A 25,878-nucleotide genomic window follows, 5' to 3' on the forward strand; every position below is an offset into this window, starting at 1 on the left:
AGGAAAATATTTGTTTCATCATGACCTAGAAGTTAAGCATTTTTTAAATGCTCTAAATTTATACTGGTTGTATTTTTGCTTGTGTTCTAGGTTCTTATTAAACCTAAACCAGTGACGTTTCAAGCTACAGTTGTTAGTGAACAAACAAGGCAGCTGGTCACGGAAACATTACAGCAAGCATCCAGGGTGGCAGAGGCTGGTAATTCATCTATTCAGGAGGGAAAAGAAGAACCACAGAGTTATACAGATAGTAGTTCCTCTTCTACGGAGTCCTCCCAAAGTTCCCAAGGTAAGATCCATTTTACTTCTGATTTATGTAATTACTGCTGACATAGTGCCCTAGTCCTAAAATAGTTGAATCTAGGGATCTCAAATAAACATGTATGCTTTGACTTGTTAGTTCTTTTGATTTTATTGTCTTTTGTTTGATATGTAATCAGTGAGCTGAAGTTTTGTTTTTGGTAAGGCTTATTACCATTCTTTCCTGCCTGGCATATGTTCATCAAGTAATTGGTAAATTTTAGATGATGATTTTGGCAGGTAGGTATTATCAAACTGGATAGAGCTGTGATTCCTTCTGTTTGCTTTGAGTAAGTAGGAGAAGTATGCAAGAAAGTGAATATACCTTTTGAAATGGTTGTTGCTGAATCTTGAGAAAGGATCAAGGTGGTCAGAGATGGGGCCATAAGTGGGCTGTAAGTGGGTGATCATACATTGCAGTTTGCATGGGACAAGTCTTAGTTTATTTCTGTTCTAGAATAATTATTAATAGCATTCGCTTTCACTCTCAAAAGTGTTCCAGTTTAGTGATAATTATATGGTTGTCCTAATTATAAGGAAGGTGCTATGAAGCCAGACTCCATAATAGGGAAAATCATTATCCTTAGTGCTATTTTAATTATGTTGTTCTAGGAAGTCATTTGAAATAGACTCATGATCATAAGCTTTGAGACTTTCTACAAATCTAGTACCCATGTCTGTCAGTTACCTTAACCACCCATATTGTCAGGTAGTATATTTATACCTGTACTTAGAAGCTCTGATATATCCAAACAAAACTGTTTATCTTCTCTTGATCATTCCTCACTCACTCCATTTCCTCTCCTCACCTCTCCATTATTGTCTCTGGAATGCTTTCTTGGCACCTTCACTTTTCTAATACAGCTTCTTCATATTGTGCAGGAATTATTATTTTAACTCTTCAGTGGAATCTTCCTAGATTAGTCTTACTAGTCGTTCACATTGCTGATTATTCCATTAATTCAATTTGACATTTATTTATTAGTTTATATTATGTATTAAACTTCATGAGAAAGCTTCATGAAGGAGGTAGCATTTGAAATGGTCTTTGAAAACTCATCAGTTAAAAATTAAAATGTTGATTTTAACAAACAGACAATATGGCACTCATTTTAGAAAATGGATAATTTTCTTCTGCATATTATCAATAATAGTAATATTTTCTGAATCAATTTGCTAAGATTTAATTTATTATTCTGTATTGATTATGAATCAGTTTATGTCTAGTTATAGTAAGATGATGCTTATTCTCTATTTCTTTTAGACTTACTGATTTGATATGTATAGATTCCATTCTTAGTTTAACTCATCAGATGTTTTTTTCCCTCTTTTATTTTTAAGTCTGTAGTTATTTGAATAATACCAGCCTTTTTTTTCCCTTGAGAAATATTTTCATAGTGGGCCAGTAAAATGTTTAGGTTATGAATTGGTGCTGAAATGGGGACCTGAACAGTAGATGTCTGTGTATACATAATCTCAGGTTATCTTTTGAAATTGCTAGTTTTTTCCCAAAAGAGCTATAAGCCAATCATTACTTCCCTAACATGCCATTTCATTAGTGAGCCTTCAATTTTCATTCTAAGAAAGGGACAAAAATTTGGCTATTTTTGGAACTGATTGAGTGTAAAGTTTTCTGCTCTTTGATCTGTTATTATATATGGCCTCATTTATTTTTGTTGTTTATCTTTCATTGCATATTACTTCTTTTTAAAATATTCTGTAATACAGAAAAAATTCACCATTCAAAGTAGGTATATGTAATATAGTTGCCTATAAAGCCAGTTTTTATATTCTGCATTTACTCCTCTCACCATATCCTTGTATAGTTCCTTAGTACATTCTCACAAAGACAAGGGACTGGGAAAACATATGCTATGATTTAAGAGAAAGGGATAAAGGGCTTTTTTGGGTTTTTTGGGGGTTTTTTTGGCCACACCTCAGGGCATGTGGGATCTTAGCTCCTCGACCAGGGATCAAACCCACGCCCCCTGCCGTGGAAATGCAGAATCTTAACCACTGGACCGCCAGGGAAAGGGATAAAGGTTTTGATCAGTCTAAGACTTATGTTTGGTTTTCAAGGTATAAGAGGGTCATACTTAACGGGGAATAGAAGCACTATATAAGAGTCCATTCTTTCTTTATATCGCTTTTGTAGTTTTTAGTGCACCTCTTTTTAGTAAATTTTAATGTAATTTCAAACTTACAAAAAGTTGCAAGAAGATTAAAAAGAACTCCTGTGGGCTTCCCTGGTGGCGCAGTGGTTGAGAGTCCGCCTGCCAATGCAAGGGACACGGGTTCGTGCCCCGGTCTGGGAGGATCCCACATGCCACGGAGCGGCTGGGCCCGTGAGCCATGGCCGCTGAGCCTGTGCGTCTGGAGCCTGTGCTCCGCAATGGGAGAGGCCACAACAGTGAGAGGCCCATGTACCGAAAAAAAAAAAAAAAAACTCCTGTGTATATTCTTTACCTAGATTCACCACTTATTTATATTTTGCCCTATTTGCTTTGTTGTTGATTCTCTTTCTGTCCTCCCTGTGTCTATAATTTTTAAATTTTTTAACCATTTGAGAGCAAGTTGTAGATATTATGTCCTTTACCTCTAAATACTTACATTTGTAGGTTTATATTTCTTAAGGGTTAGTCTGTTCATAACTAAAATACAGTTATCAAAATCAAGACATATGAAGTTACAGTTCTGTAATCTACAATCCACTCAAATGTCATCAGCTGTCCAATCATGTTCTTTGAAGTTTTACCACCACCTGCCCCCCCCCCACCAGTCCACAATCCAAATTAGGATCATGCATTACATTTAGTTGCATTTAATTGTCATGGCTCTTTTTTCCCCTTAAATTTGGATAATCCTCCAGCCTTTCTTTGTGTTTCTTGATCTTGACATTTTTGAAGGAAATAATCAGTTACTTTGTAGAATAGTCTTCAATTTGGTATTGTCTGATGTTTCTTTATCGTTTGATTCAGCAGGAATTCCACAGATGTGATATATCCTTAGCTTTGTCTTATCAGGAGGCACTGATGTCAGTTTGTCCCAATATTGATGTCGTTAATGTCGATCTCTTGGTTAATTAAGATGATGTCTTCCCGTTTTTTTTGCATTATGAAGTTACCATATTTCCCTCTGAGATTAATGGTAATTTATGGGAGATGCTTTGAGACTATATAAACATCATATTCCTCATAAAACATTTATCTACTAGTTTAAGCATCCATTGATAATTTTCTAAAGCCCATTATTTGTTAGATAGTTGGCATTCTACTGTAATAATGAATCAACTTTGCTTGACTTCATATCCTTTTTCTGGTGACTTCCTTTACACAAGTCTTAGAATAAGGATGTCTTTTATGCCAAGGAATTTCTTGATTCTACTTGTGGTTTCGAAACTTTCCCCACCATTCCCCACCCGCAAGGAGGAGCAATTTAGGCCTTATACCTTATTTCTTTTTCTTTTTTTTTTTATACCTTATTTCTGAACTATCTCCTCACAGTCTAGAATAGAGACCTTCACCTTCACCTTGTTGTGGCACTTTCCTTGATCACCCTAGGAGGGTTCATCACTCCTTCTATATACTACGCTTCCGAAGTTGCTTTGTACTACCAGCTATTTTATCATTGATCATTTTATTTTGTACTTTTTTTTGTTTGTTTAATATAATTATTTTCCTTTCCACTAGGCTACTAGCTTCTCAAAGGCAAGGATCATATTCATCTCTATATATTCAATAATTAGCGAAGAGGTTAGCTAGCTCTAAGTAGACACCCAGTAAAAGTCCCTGAATGAACAAACAGCAGAACAGCAACCATAATAACTGTGATACGGAGTTAAACTTCAGCCTTATAAACTAATTTCTGTTGCCTGAGTCCAAAACATTTTTTGGCGTTTCCCCTAACCTAGTGGGTGGGCCTTTTAAGCTGTATACCCCTGAAGTATTTTTACATACTGATAGCTAGATGACCAACCCTAATAGTTCAAGGTCATACTTGCCTAGATCACTTACTGAAGATTGGACCGTATGCCTTCCACAGCGCCTGAGCTTTCCTTCCTATTTGGATCTTCTTATTTTCCCTTTCTCACTTGGGAATAGGGTTATTGGGCTTATTGGGTTATAGATTTTTTTTAAAAAAGAAAGAAAAAATGTTAAAAGTTTTCTTTATTTATATTCTCTTTATTTCCAAAAGGTTTTAAGGTAGATTAGCTAGAATATAAGATTATGTGAAGTAAAATGGAAGAGAAAAAGGAGACAAAACCAAGAGTAAGGATTTAAGATGGAACATGGCATGAGGCAAATATAAAAATGCATCCTGTAAAGACATTGCTTTAAGTAGGCCACAACTTGGTTTCTAGGATGGTTTTTCCAGAAGCTTCATGATCTTGGTAGGTCATGGTGAGGGTGAGGAATAAATCGAGGTTAAGCAAAACATACTTATTGCAGAACTTTTCAGAGCCATTATATGCTAATATATGTTGTGAAAGATGAAGGATATAATGTAAAATGCCCCCAACTTTTTTGGCCATGGAACCCTTCTTTTGCAGAACATCTTTTTTAAAAAAAATTATTTATTTACTTTTGGCTGTGTTGGGTCTGTTGCTGCTCACGGGCTTTCTCTAGTTGCGATGAGTGGGAGCTACTCTTCATTGTGGTGCGCACGCTTCTCATCGTAGTGGCTTTTCTTGTGGCGGAGTACGGGCTGTAGGCATGCGGATTCAGTAGTTGTGGCTCGTGGGCTCTAGAGCACAGGGTCAGCAGTTGTGGCGCAGGGGCTTAGTTGCTCTGCGGCATGTGGGATCTTCCCGGACCAGGGCTCGAACCTGTGTCCCCTGCATCGGCAGGCAGATTCTTAACCACTGCGCCACCAGGGAAGTCCCTTTTGCAGAACATCTTGAGGAATTCATGTTCTCTGGAACATGTGGGGCAAAGCTGTATAAGCAGTTAAATACTGTGAAGACCTTGGGCTTTATGACAGTACTTCAGAGGGAAGGTACCTATTATATCATGGAAGGGATATAGACATCTTGGGTTTAGTTTAGAAGAGATGGTTTAGATGCATAAGGCATCTGGGAATCATTTTATATGAAGAATGGTAGGTGGAAAAAGGACATTTATCATGGAGAAGAGAAGATGAAAATTGGGTGGGGTTGTGGGGGACACGGAACTGTTGTCAGTTATCTTGAGGACTGTGACATGGAAGAGGGAAAAGAATTGGTCTTTGGTAGGTACATGGACAGAACTAGAACCATTGAGTAGTGATCAGAAGACCTCTATATAAGAAAATTTTCTAATTGTCCTAACAGTGCAAAGATGGAAAGAAACTGTCTTAGAAAACAGTGAGTTCTGTGGTGTGGGATTCCTAGATTGTTAGGGATATTTTGAAGATTTTAGCATAGGATTGATGATAGTATTACTTGATGATAATTGATGATATCATCATCTATCAATGATCATACTATCATTGATGATAGTATACTTTTAGATTGTCTTTTCTAGCTGAGAGATCTTATGATTCTTTGCAAATGTGATATAGGCTTTTTATTGTAAAGACATAGGAGACATTCTTCCATAGAGATGCCTGAATCTGCCTTTGAATATAGCAATACAGTGTTTATCTCTAGTACCTAACATGTAGTAGATGCCCAATAAATATTTGTTAAATGACCTGTGGGGAAAGATATCTGAGGGTCAGTAGGCCATCATCCTCAAGAGACATAGGAAAGTCTAGATGGATGCACACTGCATAATCAAATGGAACTGTTAGATCAGGCTCCTGGTGTCTCAGTCATTGCACTCGGACCCCAGCATAAGATTTGGTAGGCAGTAGATTTATCTAGTCTAAGCATAAGCCAAAAGTAGAGAGGAAAATCACTCAAGGAATGTTTTTCACATTTAGGTTCACACCCTCATTCTGTGTCACAGCATTTGGGGTTGCTGCATTGGTGCTTTGTATGGTCAGCTACACTTTCTGAGTATGGGCAGAAAGAGAAAGACCAATCTCCCCAGTCCCTATGGGATGATGTTATGTGGGGTGATGTCTCTGACAGGTGGTCCCATGTGGAAATTTGTTCTCCTTTTCCAGTCTTATTCTACCTTATCTCTCTACCGGTGCAGTTTTTGCTTTCTTCTGGGTATTCAGTGTGTGTATTTTACAGAGTTGGGTTGCAAAGTCATTCTTTGCCTATAGGTCCTCTCACCTAGCCAGGGGTACTTATAGCATCATGAGAAATTCTTAAAATTGAGAACTTAGTTTATATAAAACTAATGATTCCCTAATATAATCAGTTCTCTTAAGTTTAAATTCTATATATCAACTTAGAATGAGTAAAGAAAAACTGTTACATGCCTCATGTGGCATTTGATATTACTACGGGATATTGTCCTTCAGTCATCTAGATTTTTTTTAAGTTTAATGGAAATTATACATCCCTGGTGTGGTATATATTCTACCTAGTGTTTAGAGGCTAGGGTGGGGAGCGGAACTACAATTTGTTAATGGTAAATAAAAATTCCAGATATTTTGTATATTGATTTTGTTTTCTTTAGGAAGACAGTTTTTTTGTTTTTGTTTTTTTAAGAGTCATTCCCCCCCCCCCCGCCCCCCGCTTTACCTTTTTGGACAACTTTGTGGTTTTTGAAAATACAAAGTTCATAGAAGGTTGAACTTAAGTTGTTTATTCTTGGTTTTAGGGCTGCATGAATTCTTTTCTGTGATGCTTTCACTGACCATTCCAATTCACAATAGTCTTTTTCTTTCTATATAGTTGCCCTATTTGCCCTAATCATTTGACTTTATCCCAAAATACAAAGCTATATGTATATCTTTATTTTATGTCTCCTCCATTATAATCTAAACTTGCGAGTAAGAGTCATGCTTTTATAGCCTGTATAATTTCCTGTGTGGTATCTTGGACCAAGGAGTGTAGGAACTTAACAATAGTCTAATACAACCTACTTATTCTGTAGACGGAAAACTCAATAAATAATTTGTTGTTTGATTTGATGTGTATTTAGTATTTACATGCATACTTATATAGCATGAATATAATACGCCTTGAGTTAGGGCTATAATTTATTTGGAAACTAACAAAAAGGCTTAGAACTTTTCAACCCACAACAACAAAATAAAACACTTCTATTGTCCTTCATAGTTTATAAAGCTCTTTTATGTATGTCATTTCATTATATCCTTAGAAATCCTGTGAGGTAGAGAGGTAATTTTAGTGTTGCCATTTTAGAAATAATGATACTGAGACCCAGAGAATTAACTTGCTGATAATTGATAGAGCTAGGACTGTAACATAAGCCTTTGAACTCCAAATGTTATACATGTCATATCATGCTACTTCTAGATCATTTATCCATTCTTGTTGTCATGGACAGGATTTCCTTTCAGTAACTCAGCCATCCAATAAGTGTTCACTGAATGCTCAGGTTATAATACAGAACACATTTTTAGGTGCACTGGGGAAAACAAGACTCATACAGCGTTTTGTTCTTACTGTACACAAACATGCACCCACCCACACAAACGCACACCTATTTATTATAGCAATTATAACATTGAATTGTAATTTGTCTCTTTACATGTCTGTCTCTCCAACCAGATTGTGTGCTTCTTGAGCATCCTTTGATTATTCTGTGAGCTCCTTTATATCCTCAGTGCCAAATGTTGACTCAGGCACATGGGTGCCTAGTCTGTTGAATCAGTGAGTGAATGAATAAGTGAATACAGACATGAAAGACATTATGCCCTCTGGGGGCTTACAGTCTTCTTGGGGAGATAAAGCATGAAGTTTATAGTAAAACAAAGATTAAAAAAAAAACAAATTGTTTTTTTTTAAGAGAAACTTTGTTTATAGGGTTTTTTTTTTTTAACTAATATAAAACAGATTCCCAGCCTGTAGTTCATGTAATTGCTTCCCGGCGTCAGGATTGGTCAGAACATGAGATTGCAATGGAGACTAGCCCCACCATAATTTATCAGGATGTATCCAGTGAATCACAATCAGCTACTTCAACAATCAAAGCTCTGTTAGAACTCCAACAGACAACAGGTATGAATTCACATGCTCAATTGAATGAAGCATGTTTTCTCTAGAGATGGGTTGTGCTAAAATACTACTACTGTTATATTTTCTTTGTTATTATTTGAGCACATTTCCCCCCTCTGGACTTGTCTATAATCATTGGTGCAGTCTGTTTACTTGTCAGTTCATTAGGATGTTCACAGGAGTACTGAAGGATAGACAGACTATAATCAGTAGAAAGAAGAAAAAAATGGCAGAGCTCTTTCTTCTCTGTCTCCTGCTTAAAATGGACAATCCTGTTGCCTTTTGTCACCAGAAAGGAGTAGGTCTATGAGTTCTAAGCACGGAGATAAATGCAGTACAGTTGCCAGTTCTATTCAAGAATAGTAGGAGGCAGATTGGAGGGCCCCTGCCATCCTCCTTGATATTGATGGGGCAGTTTTGTGGTCCTAAAACACCATTAATGGCCTTGCTAGCATTCTAATTTGTTTTTTTATCTTCATACTTCTTTGTGTAATTTAACAACTTGAGCTTCCATGCAAAGCTATTCTTATTTAACAAGATCCAATCAGTATTTCTAGTTACTAAATATCTTTGATAAGCTCTAGGCAAAACTGTGTTAGTTATACTGACTTTTATTATAATAGGTCAAATATTGTCAGAGTATTTAAGGGACCTTAGCGATGATCTCATCCAACCCTTTCATTATGGATAAATAAACCGAGACCTAGAGAGGTTACCCAGTTGGTTAGTGGCAGAGTGAGAGTCCATGTCTTTTGATTCCTAGTTCAATGTCCTCTCTATTTGTGGGGTGACTTTTGTATTCCTTTGGTTTTGTTTTGCTTTCTTTGTTTAAATGATTATCTTGATTTTGTTACATTATATGCTTGGTGAGAATAATCTGAATGATCATTCAGTGTACTTAATTACTGGTTACTATTTGTTTGTAACATCCACTCAACACTACCCAAAGAATACTAGCTTTTATTGTAAGTCTTTGGTTAATCTTTCTATTGGTGTTATTTTTGGCTTTAGGCATTTCCTCAGCTCCTTATCTTTTACATACTCAGCTATTTCCATTAAAGCCTTATAGAGGGTAGAAACCAAATGATTTTGTAGAAAAAGTGATAATATAGAAAGTTATTCTATCCATGGAAACCATTCTTGACTCCAGACCATTCCATCGACATTTTTGCAGTAACAGAGAGGCCATATTTTCCTGACACTGAAAATTTTTATTCTTTAAGAGTCACTAAAAATATTGTAACATTTCTTTGGAGATTATCTTGAATTTTTAATAGATAAAATTAAACTGGTCACTATTCACTGTGTTGTGCTCTTCTGGGCAGGTGTGCCCTAGAGCAAATCATGCTGTGTACTGCTTACTCACCCTTTGTTTTCAGGTTGGTGAACTCCACAATACCAGGTACTGCCTTGAAGAAGGGTAAAGGAAATGTTCTAAGGGGAGTATGTACAGGGGAAACAGATGCAATTGTTTGGCCTAGTGATAATAGGGGCGGATTTTAGTCTGATTGCATATGAGTTCTTGCTAGGCTACTGGGTATGGTTGCACAAGTTGTGCACTCTACAGCCATACATAGCAGTCTGCTTTTTTGTTTTCAATTCACTGACTCCTTAGTTACTGCCCATGTGGCACCCCAGAGGTCTTGTTCATTATTCCCGAGAACAACTCTGGTTTTAGTACTTGTTTGTAATAAAAGTTAATTTTTCCCCTGACTTTTTTATACAGTAAAGGAAAAATTGGAATCTAAACCAAGACAACCCACTATTGACTTGAGTCAAATGGCAGTGCCTATTCAGATGACCCAGGAAAAGAGACATTCTCCTGAGAGTCCATCAATTGCCGTGGTAGAGTCCGAACTAGTTGCTGAATACATCACTACTGGTAGGTGTCCTCTTAAGAAGCAGTATTAAGGTAGGAGAGCTACATTTCTGGATTTCATGAGATGGTTGTTTTGGGGAGAATATATTTTTTATATTTCTAGATCTCTTCCAGTTTTCTCTGAGAGCAAATTCACATTGTCCTTGGGATTTACCCTGTCTTTAATGACCAGGGGGAAAAAATCAATAGGTTGTTAGAAAGTTTGCTAGTAATATAAAACTGCAAGTTGGCCATAAATAACATCTGTGAACATAGGGCAATAGTTGCAGTGAGAGGATAGAATATCTTTTATATAAGAATAAATATTCATATGCATCTGGATTTTTTAGTTTTGGGGAAGGGGAGGTGGGTCAAGGGAGAAATAAGGTATAAAAGCCTCTTTCTTTTTTTAAATGTAAAGAAAATGTAAAGAAAAAAATGTGGAAAATTAAAATAATTTTTTTAAAATATAAAAAAAATGTGGAAAATTTTAAATCCCTGTAAATACTTAGGAGTTCTGGTGGAAAGCACATTAGGTATTTGTTTAAAATGTGGTCTGGCAGCAAAACACTATTGAGGTTTTTGGATGGCATATGTAGAGAAGTGGAGCAAGAAGGATAATAGATTCTTTCATATTCTGGTGAGACCACACCTGGAATACTGCTTTCTGTTTTGGACACTTCATTACCTTGAGATTTGAAATAGTTCAGAGAGTAGCAATGTGAATAATTAGGGGTTAGGAGAGATAATTTATGAGGCAGTATGTAAAGAACACCTGTCTTACGTTTTCTTTAGCAGTGATTGAAAAAGAACATAAAGTTACAAATATTTGAAGGATGTAAATAACAAAGTGGAAAAGGAGTTCTTTGGTATCATTTTAGGAGATATTGTTAAGATTAATGGGTTAAAATTGCCTAAAGGGAAAATCCAATTAAAGATTATGGAAAGCCATCTAGTATCTTTCTTTAGAGCTATTTAGCAAAAAGCAGAGCATAGTATGTTGGGGAAATCAATAATAACCTCTGGGGATAGACTAGATTATCAAACAGTAAATAGATGAAAAGACCTATGATTTCTTCCCTTACTTATCCTTTTCAGAACGCACTGATGAGGGGACAGAGGTTGCTTTTCCCCTTCTAGGTAAGTGGTGTGCATCCATTTGTAGTATAACCTAAGGTAAAATATAATTGTTTGAGGGGGAACCACTTAAATGGATGCGCTCTACTCTGATCTGGTAGAGGAAAGGTAAGCTCTACTCAGTGAAAGGGAGAGAGACTTTCCTTTTGCAGAATACTAGGATTCTTTCTCAGAAATGAGCAGTTTGACATTGGAAAAATGAGTTGTTTAAAGAAATAAGTGACTGTTTTATGGTGTTTACATGGCCCAGTTAAGGTCACTTCAGCTGTTTTCCAAGTATGCACTCTGTGACCTCCCTTCCATAATCTCCTCCCATCATATATATCCTCAGCCTCACTGAGTTTTTTCTTTGACTTCAAAGCCAGCTTCCTGGCCCTGGCCTCTTGTATCATCCTGCAGTGGATATTATTTTTCTCTAACTTTTCTGCACTCTGGGGAATTACTATGAAGAGATTTATAGTGTCTTGAATGAGGATTATTTTTAAATGGTTTTAGCTGATCATCTATTAAATCCATTTCATTTCTTAATAAATTTAATGTAATAATTATGAAGATTAGTGTGGGCAACAGAAATCTGCCATATAATCTGATAATTTCATCAGAAATTATATTTATGTACTATTTATTTTTCAAATGTCATTCATTTCTGATGATGCTTACATCAGTAAAAAACTTCATTAATTTGCTTGCTTAATTTTAATATTATTAGTATGATTTGTTTTTTCTCTTTTTCAGTTATATTATAAATGATTCAATACTTATTTTAATATAAACCTTTTTTCAGTTTGATTGAACACATGAAAGATTTTATTAACACATATAATTTAAAATGTACATATAAAGCATATTGTGAAATACAGTAAGATACTGTAGTACATTTATAAAAGAATACTGCTGGTGCTACCTATAACCTCATATCACATGTAGGCATATGTATAGCAACAATAGAAAAACTGCATTTGTGAATTTAGATAGAATATGTTATAAAAATAAAGCTTGTTTATATTTCACTGGCTAGTTTTAAAGTTCTGTACTGTAACACATAAATGGCACTTTTACACTGATTTTTGTAGTGTTCACCTTACCCTGGGTCACTCCACTATGACTTTTTAAAGTATGGAACCACTACTACTTGAAATTGTAGATCAAGATATATGAGAATTAGAACCACGGATTATTGAGAGAGTTTTGATACTCTCAAAATCCTTAGCTAATTTTACAGATTTGTTTTAATCTGTTCCTGATTCAAAAAGTTGGTTTCCTAGTGACCATAAGCATTTTTAAAGGTCTGTAGAATAAGAAGTGATAATTGTTTATACTGTTTAAAAAGTTGAAATTGAGAAGACTTCCCTGGTGGCACAGTGGTTGAGAATCCGCCTGCCAATGCAGGGGACACGGGTTCGAGCCCTGGACCAGGAAGATCCCACGTCGTGGAGCAACTAAGGCCGTGCGCCAGAACTACTGAGCCCGCACGCCACAACTACTGAAGCCTGCGTGCCTAGAGCCCGTGCTCCGTGACAAGAGAAGCCATAGCAATGAGAAGCCCACGCACTTCAACAGAGTAGCCCCCGCTCGTCACAACTAGAGAAAGCCTGCATACAGCAACCAGACCCAACGCAGCCAAAAATAAATACATTTAAAAAAGAAAAAAAAAGTTGAAATTGAGACTGATTAAAAATGGTAGTTTGGCATCAACATAGATGTATCGTTTTACTTCTATATATAAATGTAAATATAAATGTATAGTTTACTCCATGGGACCTTGTAGCAAGAGACTAAGAGGTGGGGTTGTTTCCTAAACTATACTCTCACTCATTTGTGTCAGATGAGCTAAATTTGAATAGGTGAAAGAAAGAACACTGACTTTTCTGTTATTTTGTTAACTTTATATTTTAGTACTTAACAATTTAAGGACAATTTTCAATTCATTACTTCATTTGGTCCTCTTCTAAAAAATAAGTTTTTATCCCAATAAAAAAACAAAAATAAAACAAACACAAATAAAACCTCTAAATTTTAGAGGTTAATAACATAGAGTTTAAGTGACCTCTTCAAATTCACATAGCTGGTTGGTGGCAGAGCGGGACAGAATCCAGTTGTGACTCTTGGTCCAGTTCTCTTTCTGCAGTATCACCTTGACCTCTTACATCTTTAGGATATGAGACAGTGTCACTTTATATATAAAGGAGTGAATGCTTCTGGTTTTTGTATTGCATCTGGAACGGGGACCAAGAGATTAAAGAACTTGTACTGTCTCACTGTCCTTAAAGATATTAGTCTGGGATTTGATTGCAGAAACTGATTGTTGTTTTGTTACCTTAATGGGGTAAAGGTCACTGGAGAAAGAGTACAACTCACAAGAGGATATAACTTTAAGGGATTTGTTCCTCCTTTGTGATAATAGTTTTCACAGTGCTTCCACATACATTTCTCATCTCATCCTTCTAATAGCTCTGTTATTCCCGTTTTACAGATGAGGACACAGAGTCTCAGAGAAGCTAAGTGACTTTTTCAGAGTCACACAGCTCATAAGTGGGCAGACTCTGGTCTTCTGCCTCCTAGTACCACACTTTCTCTCTGTGATGCAATCTCACAGACGTTTGTTTCAAATGACTGCTGGTTACAGATGCTGTGGTGATTTCTAGAGAAATATCATCACCTTCTCTATTTTCAGTCAGCCATCGCTCCCAGCCCCAGCAGCCCTCCCAGCCTCAGCGGACCCTCCTCCAACACGTGGCTCAGTCACAGACTGCAACACAGACTTCGGTGGTGGTGAAGTCCATCCCAGCATCTTCCCCTGGAGCAATCACCCACATCATGCAGCAGGTTGTATCTCTTCTTTTTCCTCCTACCTTCTGTAACTGCCTCCTTCCTGAAATAAGGTTTAGTTTCATCTCCTTTTATAAGAGGGGAAATAACTGAGTTGAGGAGTGTTTGTATATAGTTCTTTCATCTGTGAGGAGTGAGTAAGGGAAATGAACTGAGAGTCTTAACACCAGAAAGTAATTAAGAAATAGTATTCTTGGATCTTCTGTGAACTCCTAACATTTCAAAAGGGTGAGGCTATCTAGATGAATCTATGACATCAGAATTGGTCACTGTTTCTATGTATTTTATTGTTATGGAAGGATTTATCACTGAGGTAAGATTTTCAGATGAAACAGAATTTGGCTTGTTTAGCTGTTTGTTGCTGTTGCTGGGTTTTTCATTTGTTTTACTCTTTGCTTTTATAATGAATCCTTATGGAAACATTAAGTAGGTAAATAAATATTTGACTTCTTTCATTTTTTAACATATTTATTGAATATTTTACTTCTTTTACTGTATGTGATCAGTTGAGGAAGAGACTCACAGGAAGGAGAATGAATTAGTATGAAACAGAAAATCTGGTACCAAGGGTAATGGGGAAAAGGAAAAAATATATTGATGACATTGATTTTGTGCCAGATACTGTGCTTTGAGCTTTAAATACTTTAACTTGTTTAATTCTTGGTATGATCCTGCAAGGTGGGTGAATTATCTCTCTTACAAATGAGGAAACTCATGCTCATAGAAATTAAATAACCTATTCTGGGTGGCAGAGCCAGGATTTAAACCCAAAGCATCCTGCCTCTATTATAAAGTTATATCATAAATATCAGATTTAAGCATGACTTATTATTAGTAGCCACATAAATTATCATTACTCAGCTGGTAGAGGTTGACCCTAATTACAGGCAAACTACCGGAAAGGCAGTGAAGAAATTGTTGAATTAAAAACCTATATGCGTAAGGTCATTATGAGATAGGGCAGGGTTTCAGTTGAATCTCAAAGTTTTAAAGTTTAGAGTAGATGTGTAGCCTTTGACAAGGCAGTGGGAAGGATGGGGTTGGGGTGGATCTTCTGTCAGTGAGGGAAGCCAGATGGCCAGAGGTTTTGCTGGGTGTCCGCTCTCAGCCTGGAGTCTGGCCCTCGTCTGGCTGTCCTGACATTGACCTTCCTCAAGACACCCAGAGAGGTCGGACAGCTGACCCTAACCATGTCACTCAAGATCGCTGCCTCCTCCCAACACTGTTATAACTGACACCAGGCCATCTCCCTTTCTACTGATAGGAACACTCTTGTCCCCTCCCCGGTCTCCTTCCCTCCTGGGAGCCAGGTCTCTGGGGAGCCATTGCCTGGTGGGCCTAGAACCCAAGCAAAGAGCGAGGAGGGCTGGGGCAGCGAGCAGTTCATGCAGACCTTGGCGTGAAGCCTGACGAACCGTCTCCACTCGGAGCCGAGAGGCCCTCTGTGGGGACTGGGATGGACACGGCCTTCAGATAACGCCTACCTCTGGACCGTGCTGGATGGATGGGCACACGGCCAAAGTGGGCTTCTCTGAACCTTGGCTTTTCTCCGGCTGCCTCACTCCTGGGTTGCTGCGTTCTTCCTTTGGACAGGTGAAGAGCTCTGATGACCAGGCTGGAGAGCTGTGTCCTGAGCCAGGGAGCCTTTTCTTTTTCTGTGTCGTGCTGTGCTTGCAGGGCATCCTTATTTCTCTTACCTATAAGTTCTGGGCCCTCTAGGACTTTGCTTATTGCAGTGAGTTTGGCCAGTTTTTGCAGTACTTAATGTTGAAGTACTAAGAGTTGAAATTATAAGAGTCTCAATCTAAGGCCCCCTTTAGGTTTAGAAACCTTGGGGTTTTTTGGTCTTTTTAGGTTCTCCCTTCTGAAATTTTTTTGAATGATTCTTGTAATCAAGTCTTTTCCAATTTGAGGAAAATGTAGCAATATAGGTGTTTTTCTTATTTCATTCTTACTTTGTGCCTTTTTTACTTAGGCATTAAGCAGTCACACTGCTTTTACCAAACACAGCGAGGAACTTGGAACTGAGGAGGGCGAGGTTGAAGAGATGGACACTTTAGACCCTCAGACAGGTCTGTTTTATCGATCTGCCCTGACTCAGTCACAGTCAGCTAAACAGCAGAAACTTAGCCAGCCACAGCTGGAACAGACTCAGCTGCAAGTGAAAACTCTGCAGTGCTTCCAGACTAAACAGAAGCAGACCATCCACCTGCAGGCAGACCAGCTCCAGCACAAACTCCCGCAAATGCCCCAGCTTTCCATCAGGCATCAAAAACTCACCCCTCTCCAGCAAGAACAAGCACAGCCCAAGCCAGATGTACAGCACACACAGCATCCCATGGTGGCCAAAGACAGGCAGCTTCCTACCTTAATGGCACAGCCCCCACAAACTGTAGTACAGGTGCTTGCAGTGAAAACCACGCAGCAGCTCCCCAAACTGCAGCAGGCTCCGAACCAACCAAAAATCTACGTGCAGCCCCAAACCCCCCAGAGCCAAATGCCGCTCCCAGCCTCGTCAGAGAAACAGCCGGCAAGCCAGGTAACGGAATATTGATAGCATGCAAAGTTAAACTTCTCTGTTCACGGAAAAAATGAGAACATCACGGCCCTATCGTGATTAGCAGTGCATTCTCCTGGCAAGAGGAAACTCAAAAGCCTCATTACACTGGTATTACTTTACCCCATCAGAAGGTTGACATTAGGGAAGAAATGCACGCGTTAATATAGGAAGAAAAAAAAGCATAGCTCTCAGAACTTGATTTTCCAGGCAGTTTTTAATGAAATAACTTCAGCATTGATCAACAGTGCCTAGAAGCGATATCCCTAAATTATTTTTAATTTTTAGGTATAAAATATTTATTTCCATGCCTGTAAACTCTATTTCTGTGGCAATAATGCTAAGTAAAATATAGTCTTTTAAGGAGCTTCATTGACCATCTTCCTTTGTAGTTTTACATCATCACGATTTGGTTAATAAATTTATCTTCTAGATTTATCTTCTAGATTTTGGAGGAATTATCTGTGAATATTGAAAAAAATTATATTATGGAAAATCAGTGGCTTTGAAGTGATGTATGTGTGTATTATAAATACATATATATAGAATATGTTTGTATAAATGTATTTTGAAGCAGAAGATTGAAAAAAAACCCTACTTTTTATTTTAAAAAGCTGAAGATTATATGAAATAACTTGAGATCGGTTGAAGGTATACTGTGTGGGGATGTAAATCCCAAAGGAAAACAAGGCTGCTGTGACTTTTTTTTCCTTTACTGTTATGAACCTTGGCTGGCTGAACAAAGGTTCTTTTGACCCCTCCTCTTTTACTAGGTTTCTGACAAGTAATCAGATACTTTCCCATCAGCCCTCTTCTTAAAACACCGAGCTTCAAAATATCTTCCTAGTATACCGCACGAATGTTTCTTTTGCCATATTGTCTGGGGTGTTTGATAGGTTTTCTCAAAGATATGTAGCTGTAACACACACAACCCCAATTTGTTTTCAGGTGGAGCAGCCAGTTATAACCCAAGGATCCTCTGTTACAAAGATAACTTTTGAGGGGCGCCAGCCTCCCACAGTTACAAAGATAACTGGTGGCAGTTCTGTGCCTAAGTTGACATCACCAGTTACAAGCATATCTCCCATTCAGGCCTCTGAGAAGACAGCAGTGTCAGACATTTTGAAAATGTCTTTGATGGAAGCTCAGATTGATACAAATGTAGAGCATATGGTAGTGGATCCCCCAAAGAAGGCTCTTGCCACTAGTATGCTCACTGGTGAAGCAGGATCATTACCCTCCACCCATGTGGTGGTGGCAGGGATGGCGAATTCCACTCCCCAGCAACAGAAATGTAGAGAGTCCTGTTCAAGTCCATCTGCTGTTGGCCCTCCCCTAACGACAAGGAAAATCGATGCACCAGGAGTGCCTACGACAGGCCAGTTCATGCGTATTCAGAATGTAGTCCAAAAGAAAGCTGAAGAGAGCCCAGCAGAAATTATCATCCAGGTAAGAATCGGAAGGAACACCAGAAATCTTGAGCATATTGGGGGTTGTGGGTTTGGTGTGTTTTGGGATGTCACAGGAAAAGTCAAGCCAAAATGGGAAAGAGATTTATCTTTGAGATGGCATATGACAAACTTGGTTTACTACCTGTTACAAATTTATACTTATTTTCTGAAACAAAGTCCTAGAAAATTGATGGATATTGTCACAACAGCACACCTTAGAGGCAGTCAAGGGCCCTGGGCCCATGTGTCTGCTTGATTCATAGATGCAAGCCACACTTGCCAGTGTTGACTCAGCAAGTCAACCTACAAGATCAGCAACTTCCCAGGTCAAACTTTGGGCTCCCCAGTCTTTGCCCAAAGAATATAAGTAGTTTGTACTTCTGGGATATAACTGGATTGTACTCCTATTTCAAGTTAGTTTCAGGGACCCTTTCCTTGCAGAAACACAGTTCTTGATCCAAATTTATGGTTTTCAGGACAATAAAACCTTAATTAACTGAAATGTCTGGAGAAACATGTAAGAAAATGTTTCTTAGTAATTTAATTTTATGTCTAACCTGGGATTAACCGTAAAGCTTTGCTTTTTATTTCAATCATTGTGTTATTGAAAAATCTTATTATGGTTACTGTCCTGCCCTGGTAAGTACAGGCTAGTGAACATGATGGATTATTCATTGACAGTAGATCTAACTATGCCTCACATTCCCTTCATTTTAAAACTCATCTGTCATCTTGTATAACAGGTCCAGACTGAAAAGTTACACTGGGTCCAGAGTAGCTTTTAGAAGTTGTGTTTTATTTCCCTCTCTCCTTGCAAGGTATCAGGTTGTTCTCTTGACATTTATCGTTTTTGCTTGGAAGGTGTCAGAGCAGCACATTTTAGTTAATTGAGAATTTGGATGTATTGAAACATGGATAGTCTAGTATTTACCGTAGACTCACTATTGTGTGACTTAGGTGTTCCTATAGTAAATTTTGCCTTTCCTGCGATGCCAAGCCATGAGAGAATGCAAATTGACCAATATTAATCCAAATATGATTTAACTTAATATGGGGGAAATGCTTAAATGCAAATAGATCTGGCCATTAAATTATTCAAATAATTTGTTCCTTCCTGTCAGAACAAATGTTAGTGAACTAAATAATCCTTGACCAAAGGATTTGTTACGTTTTCTTTCCACCTGCAGAGGTAGGGTTTGGTGAAAAACGAAGTTTCCTGGCTTTGCCATTCACTGTGTGACTTTGGGCAAGACTACTTAACCTCACTGTGCCTTCGTTTCCTCATCAGTAAAATGGGAGTAAGGAATGCCTACTTTACACGATTGACATAAGGATTACACAAAATTGAGATGAAGCACCTAGCACAGTACCTGGCTTGTAGTGATTGCCCAATAAATGGTAGCTATTACTATTTTTACTAAAATTTACTGTGGCTCCTGGGAGTTTAAATTGGTATACTCACTAAAGTGAAAATAATTTTGAATAACTTATTTAGAAATTATTTTCTGTACTTTGTGAAAAGGGGTGAAAATGTAATTTGCTTCATGTATCAAGGATGACAGCTAATGAGTGGGTTCTCTACAAGAATATCAACTAACTTTTAGCATGTACCATATGCTGGGTTGCTGTGCCAGAGGGAAGAGCAGCATAGTGATTAAGAACCAAGCTTTTGGAGTCAGAAATGCCTAGATTTGAATCTCACCTGTACTCCTTAACCACATTGTGGCTTGGAGCAACAGAGTTAACCTCTGTCCCTGTGATGAAATGGAAACAATAACACTTAACTCACAGGGTTGTTTTGAGGATTGAGAAAATGTATATAAAGCAGCTGGTTAAGTGTCTGATACAGAGTAATACTCAATAAGGATAGCTTCTGTTATTATAATCATCACTAATATACGGTTAGAACATTTTCAGGTCTCACTAGTTATGCTTAGCTTTGACCCAAAGTATTGATTTTTACTGATTTAGTAAAGAACCTGTTGACATGAGTGAAGGAAGTCTGCAGAAGTTCTTTGATTCCTTAAAAACTATTCTGTAAAAATTCAGCATGTTTAATATTAAACGCTTTGTAGACAGATAATCTGTATTTCATTTATTCATTCATTCATTCATTCCACATGTATTATTTAACCTCTGTCTTCCAGGCACTGTGCTAGTTGTGAGGATAGAGGAGCAAACAAAAGGAATGTATCTTCTGTTCTGAAGGAGTCTATATATGTGGAATTGATAGAATTTTAGAACTGCAATGATCTTTAGAGCATATCTTCTCTAATTATCTTATTTTACACAAGATTAAACTAAAGCTCAAGGAAGTGAAGTGACTTTTTCAGAGGTCCACAGCAAGTCAAAGCCAGAGCTGAACTAAAATTCTGACCCTACCTGAGACTTTTTCACAATGATTAGCTATATGGAACAGGGGCAGGAGGGTGAGGGAGGAAAAACAAAAAAACTTCAGCACCCTAGAATCAATGCCTAGGCATCTTACACTATTTTCTTGATAGTATTAAACTTAAATTTGCATCTTCCCTCAGTAGATGGTTGTTTTGGTTAGGTATATTTTCAAAGTGCTGATATTCAGCTTTGCTCTGGGGTTTTTATGTTAAAGATACATTATTCATTTGGAAAGTATTTATTGAGCATCTAATGTGTGCTGGGCCCTGTTTAAAGTTATGGGCATCTAACACTGAAAAAGATAGTCGAGTTCTGTGCTCTGGTCCGTACTGTCTTGGATCTTACATTCTAAGGGTGAGAAGAAAACAAAGAGATGATAAATGCAATGAAGAAAATGTAACAGAACATAATAGGAGTGGGGGGTGGGATCGAGCCAGTACTCTGGTTTCCTTTCATAGAAGAAAGGCTTTTCAAAGCCTTTTACTCTAACCATTTGAGCTAAGATGCAGATGACAAGATGGAACCAACCATGTAAGGATTTGGAGGAGGAGTATTCCAGGAAGAAGGGAAGAACTAGTGCAAACACCCTATGGTACCAGTGAGTTTGGCATAAGGCTGGAGCCATCCATGGTAAGGCTTTTGATTTCATAGCAAGTACAATAGGAAACAATTGTAGAGTTTTAAGTAGGGGTATGATATGAACTGATACACCTTTTAAGAAGGTATATAATAAAGTTGAGAAAAAAGAATCTGACAAGGCAATATGGCCTAATATGTGTTTATCTATTGGTATTTTTATTGTTCAAAAGACAGTTTTGTCCTCCCTAGTCTTATTTTCAATAAAGATTGTTATTATGTGACCCAAACAAATAACTTCCCCTTTGAACTACCAAAGGGCTTAAAATATATTATGGTATCAGCAGATTAATCATTCATCTTACAGATAATAATAAGCAAAATCTGATTACATTTACATTTAAAATATGCTTAATGACCAAATAAAAATGTCCTTCAAAGTCTGTCTCTTGAATTAGGCCCAGACTTCAGCCTCCTTTGTTAGAAGAGGCACCATTAAGGAGTAGAAAGATCACTTTGAGTTGTAGAGGACTTGGGTTTGAATCATGGCATCCTGGCATTAACACTGACCAACTGTGTGACCTTGATTAAGTCGCTTACTATCTTAGTTTCCTCATTTGTAAAATGGGAATAATATTAAGCATCTAGCACAGTGCCTGGCATCTAGTAGTTGTCCAATTAATGTCAGTTTCCTTTTTTCCTTCCTTATTGTTGAGGAAATCCTTCTGTCACCTTTTTTTTTTTTTTTAAACTGTAAAGCTCTCCTGTGTCTTCTCTTTCAGGCCATTCCCCAGTATGCTATTCCTTGCCACTCCAGCTCCAATGTGGTAGTAGAGCCCAGCGGGCTCCTTGAGCTAAACAACTTCACCAGTCAGCAGTTGGATGACGATGAGACGGCAATGGAGCAGGACATAGACAGTAGCACAGAAGAGGGAACCGAACCCAGCCCCTCTCAGAGTTCTGCTGAACGGTCCTAGTGTTTTGGACACAGGAGTGCACTTTAAAACCTACTTGGTTACCAAGTGTCCAGGGAAGCCCTTGTATTTTGATGTCTAAAGAGAGCACTTTGCCCATGCTTAGACTGTGGACCCTGAAACAGCAGTGTTTGAACAAGGATTGCTGCAGGAGTAGCATTTTAAAACAAGATAAAATTCACAGGGGAATGTACTTCTTTTTGAAAAAAGAAAAAGATGCACATCTACAGTGACGTGAGACATGATATTCTTTCTCTGTCGGACCATGGCTAATGGAAAAGTTTGTCTTGCAGTGGAAAGCGACTTTTCCTGTGAATGTTCCTCAGCTGGTTTCTACTGAGCAAAACACCATCAAAAAAGGAGAATGTGAATAGTTTGTATTTTGAAACAGTGTGTCAGGAACAGTTTTTTTTTAAATCTTGTATGTTTTTGCAAATCCCTGCAAGTGCTGAATTGGTTAACATTTTACATCTGCTCAGTTCATATTTTATAAAATAACTAGTTCTTTAATACTGGCATTAAAGAAACCTTGTTAGATGGTAGAAATCAGGTCCCTAACCCGTGGGAAATACTTTTTGGGTGGCTTGTACATTCTCACCAATTGTATGCTAATTTATTGTGTTGTTGTTCCTTTGTGCTCTAGGCAGCACACTTGCCTTCTATTTATTTAAATGTAAACATTTCAAAGCAGGCCATATTCCTTCTGACAAATTTCCTGTACGCTGGGATTGCCTACCTTTTCCATCTCCAAACCTCCCTCTTCTCCTTTAAGAAAACTTAATGAGAAAATGTTTCATTGTGAAACAGAGGAAAAGAAACATTTTCTGATCCAAAGGAAATGTTCAGTTATGTTCAGGAAAACAAATTATTCATATGATGCTATCTTAACATTGAAATTGCACATTCATGTTGGACTGAGACTTTGAAAATAACTTTTACATAATTTTGTTTACCCCCCTTTGAAATGTATAAAAAGTTCATTTACAGTTCTAAGTGTAATGGTTTTAAACATTCTACCTTTTTAGGACACGATTTGTTAAAGCAATATGTTTGGTCTTGTGATCACTGTCTGTCACAAGTAGAGTGAGGGGTAAGAGGGTGGGAGGGTAAGAGTCAGTTTTGACAAGTTGTGGCAAAGGAAACTATACTTTTCATTTTTTTTAAATGTAAATAGAAAAATTTTTAACGGTTTTATATAGATTTCACTATAAATAAGCGTTTTAAGACTGACAAATGTTGAACTGTACATACATATATCAGCATAACTGCCCAATTTTTTGGTGCTGAAGTACTGTAAGTAGAATTCATCAATGGTCTCCGAATTTTTACATCTATATCTGGAAAAAAAAACTGTGATCCTGTAGTTAATAAATTCCCACTGAAGTGACACTGAAGATTTAAACACAAGCATTCACAAGATGCACTGATCTCTGGTAGTTGTCATTATTTCTGCTACGTGATAAGGACTTATACCCATAGATGGAGCTCTTGGTTATTATTTTGTTGTACAAATTCACGTTGAAAAGACTTTGTGACTGTTTCTAGTTAAGTAATTTTTTTTAACCTCTTGGGTCATAGACTTCTTTGAAAATCTAATTATACTATGAACTCTCTCACCAAAAAGATACACATGCCAATATACACGTTAGGTTTTGCATACATTTTTAGGGGTTCATGGGCCCCTAAGCCTATCCATGTATTCCAGGTTAAGCCCTCTGTTATGGTCAGTCCATTACTTACAGATGTAAGTTTTTATAAAATATCTTTTAAATATTCATGCATCAGGTAACAAGAGCAAACTTGAATAAAGTCATTATGTTCTACTTCTACATATTCTGGCACCATAGCATACCTGTGTCCCTTTGAGAATTTAACCTTAATATGTTTCAGCAACTGAAATGGCAAATGAAATTTCCATAGTCTTCATTTTTAAAAATTAGTATATATTTTAACAAACTATCAAGTGTGGGATATAATCTTTTTTCTTTTAAAGTTGTTAATTTCAAGGAGAGCATGAATTTCAGTTTATTCGACAAATATTAATTAAGCATCTTCTGTGTGCCAGGTGCCATTCTAAGCACCAGGAATATACCGTAGTGAATAAACAGAAAATCCTACCCTAATGGAGTTGATAAACAAGGTTACCTGCTGATGATATGGATACGAAGGCTAAAGGAAAGAGGTAACAAGAGTGGCTCTTAGATTTCTTGATTAGGTAGGTGGGTGGTGATGCCATCTCCAGGCATACTTTTATTGAAAGTCTTAACATTAGATCTATTAGTATTTCATATGTTTAAGTCCATAAGTTAAATGTAAATTTAAGTCATCCACGTGAAAGATATTCAGAGATTACAATGCAAATGCTACAAAATTAATAAACCCTAACTGTTAAAGACAGTGATAAGAAAAATCCATTTGGTTTAAAGTAAACGTTGATAAATACTTTGTACTGCAGATGCAGTTTATGGTGAACTTAGAGAACTTAAAAAAAAAGTAGTTTTATTGAGATTAATTCACATGTCATACAATTCACCCATTTAAAGTATACAGTTCAGTGGTTTTTTAGTATATTCACAGAGTTCGGCAGTCATCACAACAGTCAATTTTAGAGCATTTGCGTAACCCCAAAAGAAACCCTGTACCCCTGAAACCACCACCACCCTAGCCCTAGGCATCCGCTAAACTAATTGCTGTCTCTATGGATTTGCCTATTCTGGACATTTCATATAAATGGAATCATACAATATGTGGTCTTTTGTGACTAGCTTCTTTCACTTAGTATAGTGTTTTCAAGGTTCATGTTGTAGCATGTATCAGTGCTCCCTTACTTTTTGTGGCTCAGTAATAGTCCATTGTGTGGATATACCACATTTTATCCATTCATCAGTTGATGGGCATTTGGGTTGTTTCCACTTTTGCGCTCTTATGAATAATGCTGTTACGAACATTTGTGTACAAGTTTTACATAAATTTTCAATTCTCTTGGGTAAATATCTAGGAGTGCAATTGCTGGGTCATATGGTAAGTATTTTTAACAATGTGAGGAACTGCCAAACTCTTTTCCACAGTGACTACACATTTTACATCCTTGCCAGCAGTGTAGGAGAGTTCCAATTTCTCTGCATCTTAACCAACACTTGCTATAATTTGCCTTTTTAATTATAGCCATGCTAGTGTATGAAGTGGTACCTCATTGTGGTTCTGATTTACATTTCCGTGATGGCTAATGATGAGCATTTTTTTCATGTGCTTATTGGCTGTTCATACATCTATGGAGAAATGTCCTTTGCCAATTTCTCAATTGAATTATTTTCTATTTTATTATTTAAATTGAAAGCTTTTGAAGTACAGAAATATTACTACTCTTAAAGAGAAAAGTAAGCTGTTTTCTGGAAATTAATTCATCACCCTTAAAATCTTAATCAGGTTCTCGTTCTTCCTCTAATGTAACAAATTGCTTAACATCCTTAAAACTGTACAGAGCTTTATAGTTGAAAATGCCTTTAAATACATTTCTTTGTGAGGTTCTGTCAATAGCCTGCTGGGCTAGGAGACCTCAGTAGCACCTGGGATAGTGCAAAGGAAATAGTGGTCAGGTGGTCTGTATTTGAGTCCCAGGCTCCTCTGTTTATTGGTCATATGAACTTGAGGAAGTCACATTCCCCATAATACAAAGTGAATGTTTCTGACCCCATAGGATTATTGTGAAGACTAAATGAACTAGTTTATGTAAAATTTCAGGC

General features: G+C 37.3%; 1 protein-coding gene across 10 annotated transcripts in view; it reads left to right on the forward strand.

The window, feature by feature from the left end:
- The window catches only part of EMSY (EMSY transcriptional repressor, BRCA2 interacting), an 82,627-nt gene extending 57,226 nt beyond the window's left edge, over positions 1-25,401 (forward strand). For 3 of the 10 annotated variants that reach the window (XM_030836019.2, XM_030836022.2, XM_030836025.2), the window contains 8 exons: positions 91-289; positions 8,198-8,362; positions 10,086-10,241; positions 11,316-11,357; positions 14,029-14,180; positions 16,159-16,722; positions 17,689-18,189; positions 21,944-25,400. In XM_030836019.2, the coding sequence (XP_030691879.1) occupies positions 91-289; positions 8,198-8,362; positions 10,086-10,241; positions 11,316-11,357; positions 14,029-14,180; positions 16,159-16,722; positions 17,689-18,189; positions 21,944-22,138 (1,974 nt within the window). In that variant the 3' untranslated portion in view covers positions 22,139-25,400. Of the gene's footprint in view, positions 1-90; positions 290-8,197; positions 8,363-10,085; positions 10,242-11,315; positions 11,358-14,028; positions 14,181-16,158; positions 16,723-17,688; positions 18,190-21,943 lie in introns of all 10 variants that reach the window. The other 7 variants (XM_030836023.3, XM_030836026.3, XM_030836028.2 and 4 more) reach the window with 6 other exon arrangements.
- The last annotated feature ends 477 nt before the right edge of the window (positions 25,402-25,878 follow it).

Source organism: Globicephala melas, chromosome 8, assembly GCF_963455315.2.
Source record: "Globicephala melas chromosome 8, mGloMel1.2, whole genome shotgun sequence".
Classification (NCBI taxonomy): domain Eukaryota; kingdom Metazoa; phylum Chordata; class Mammalia; order Artiodactyla; family Delphinidae; genus Globicephala; species Globicephala melas.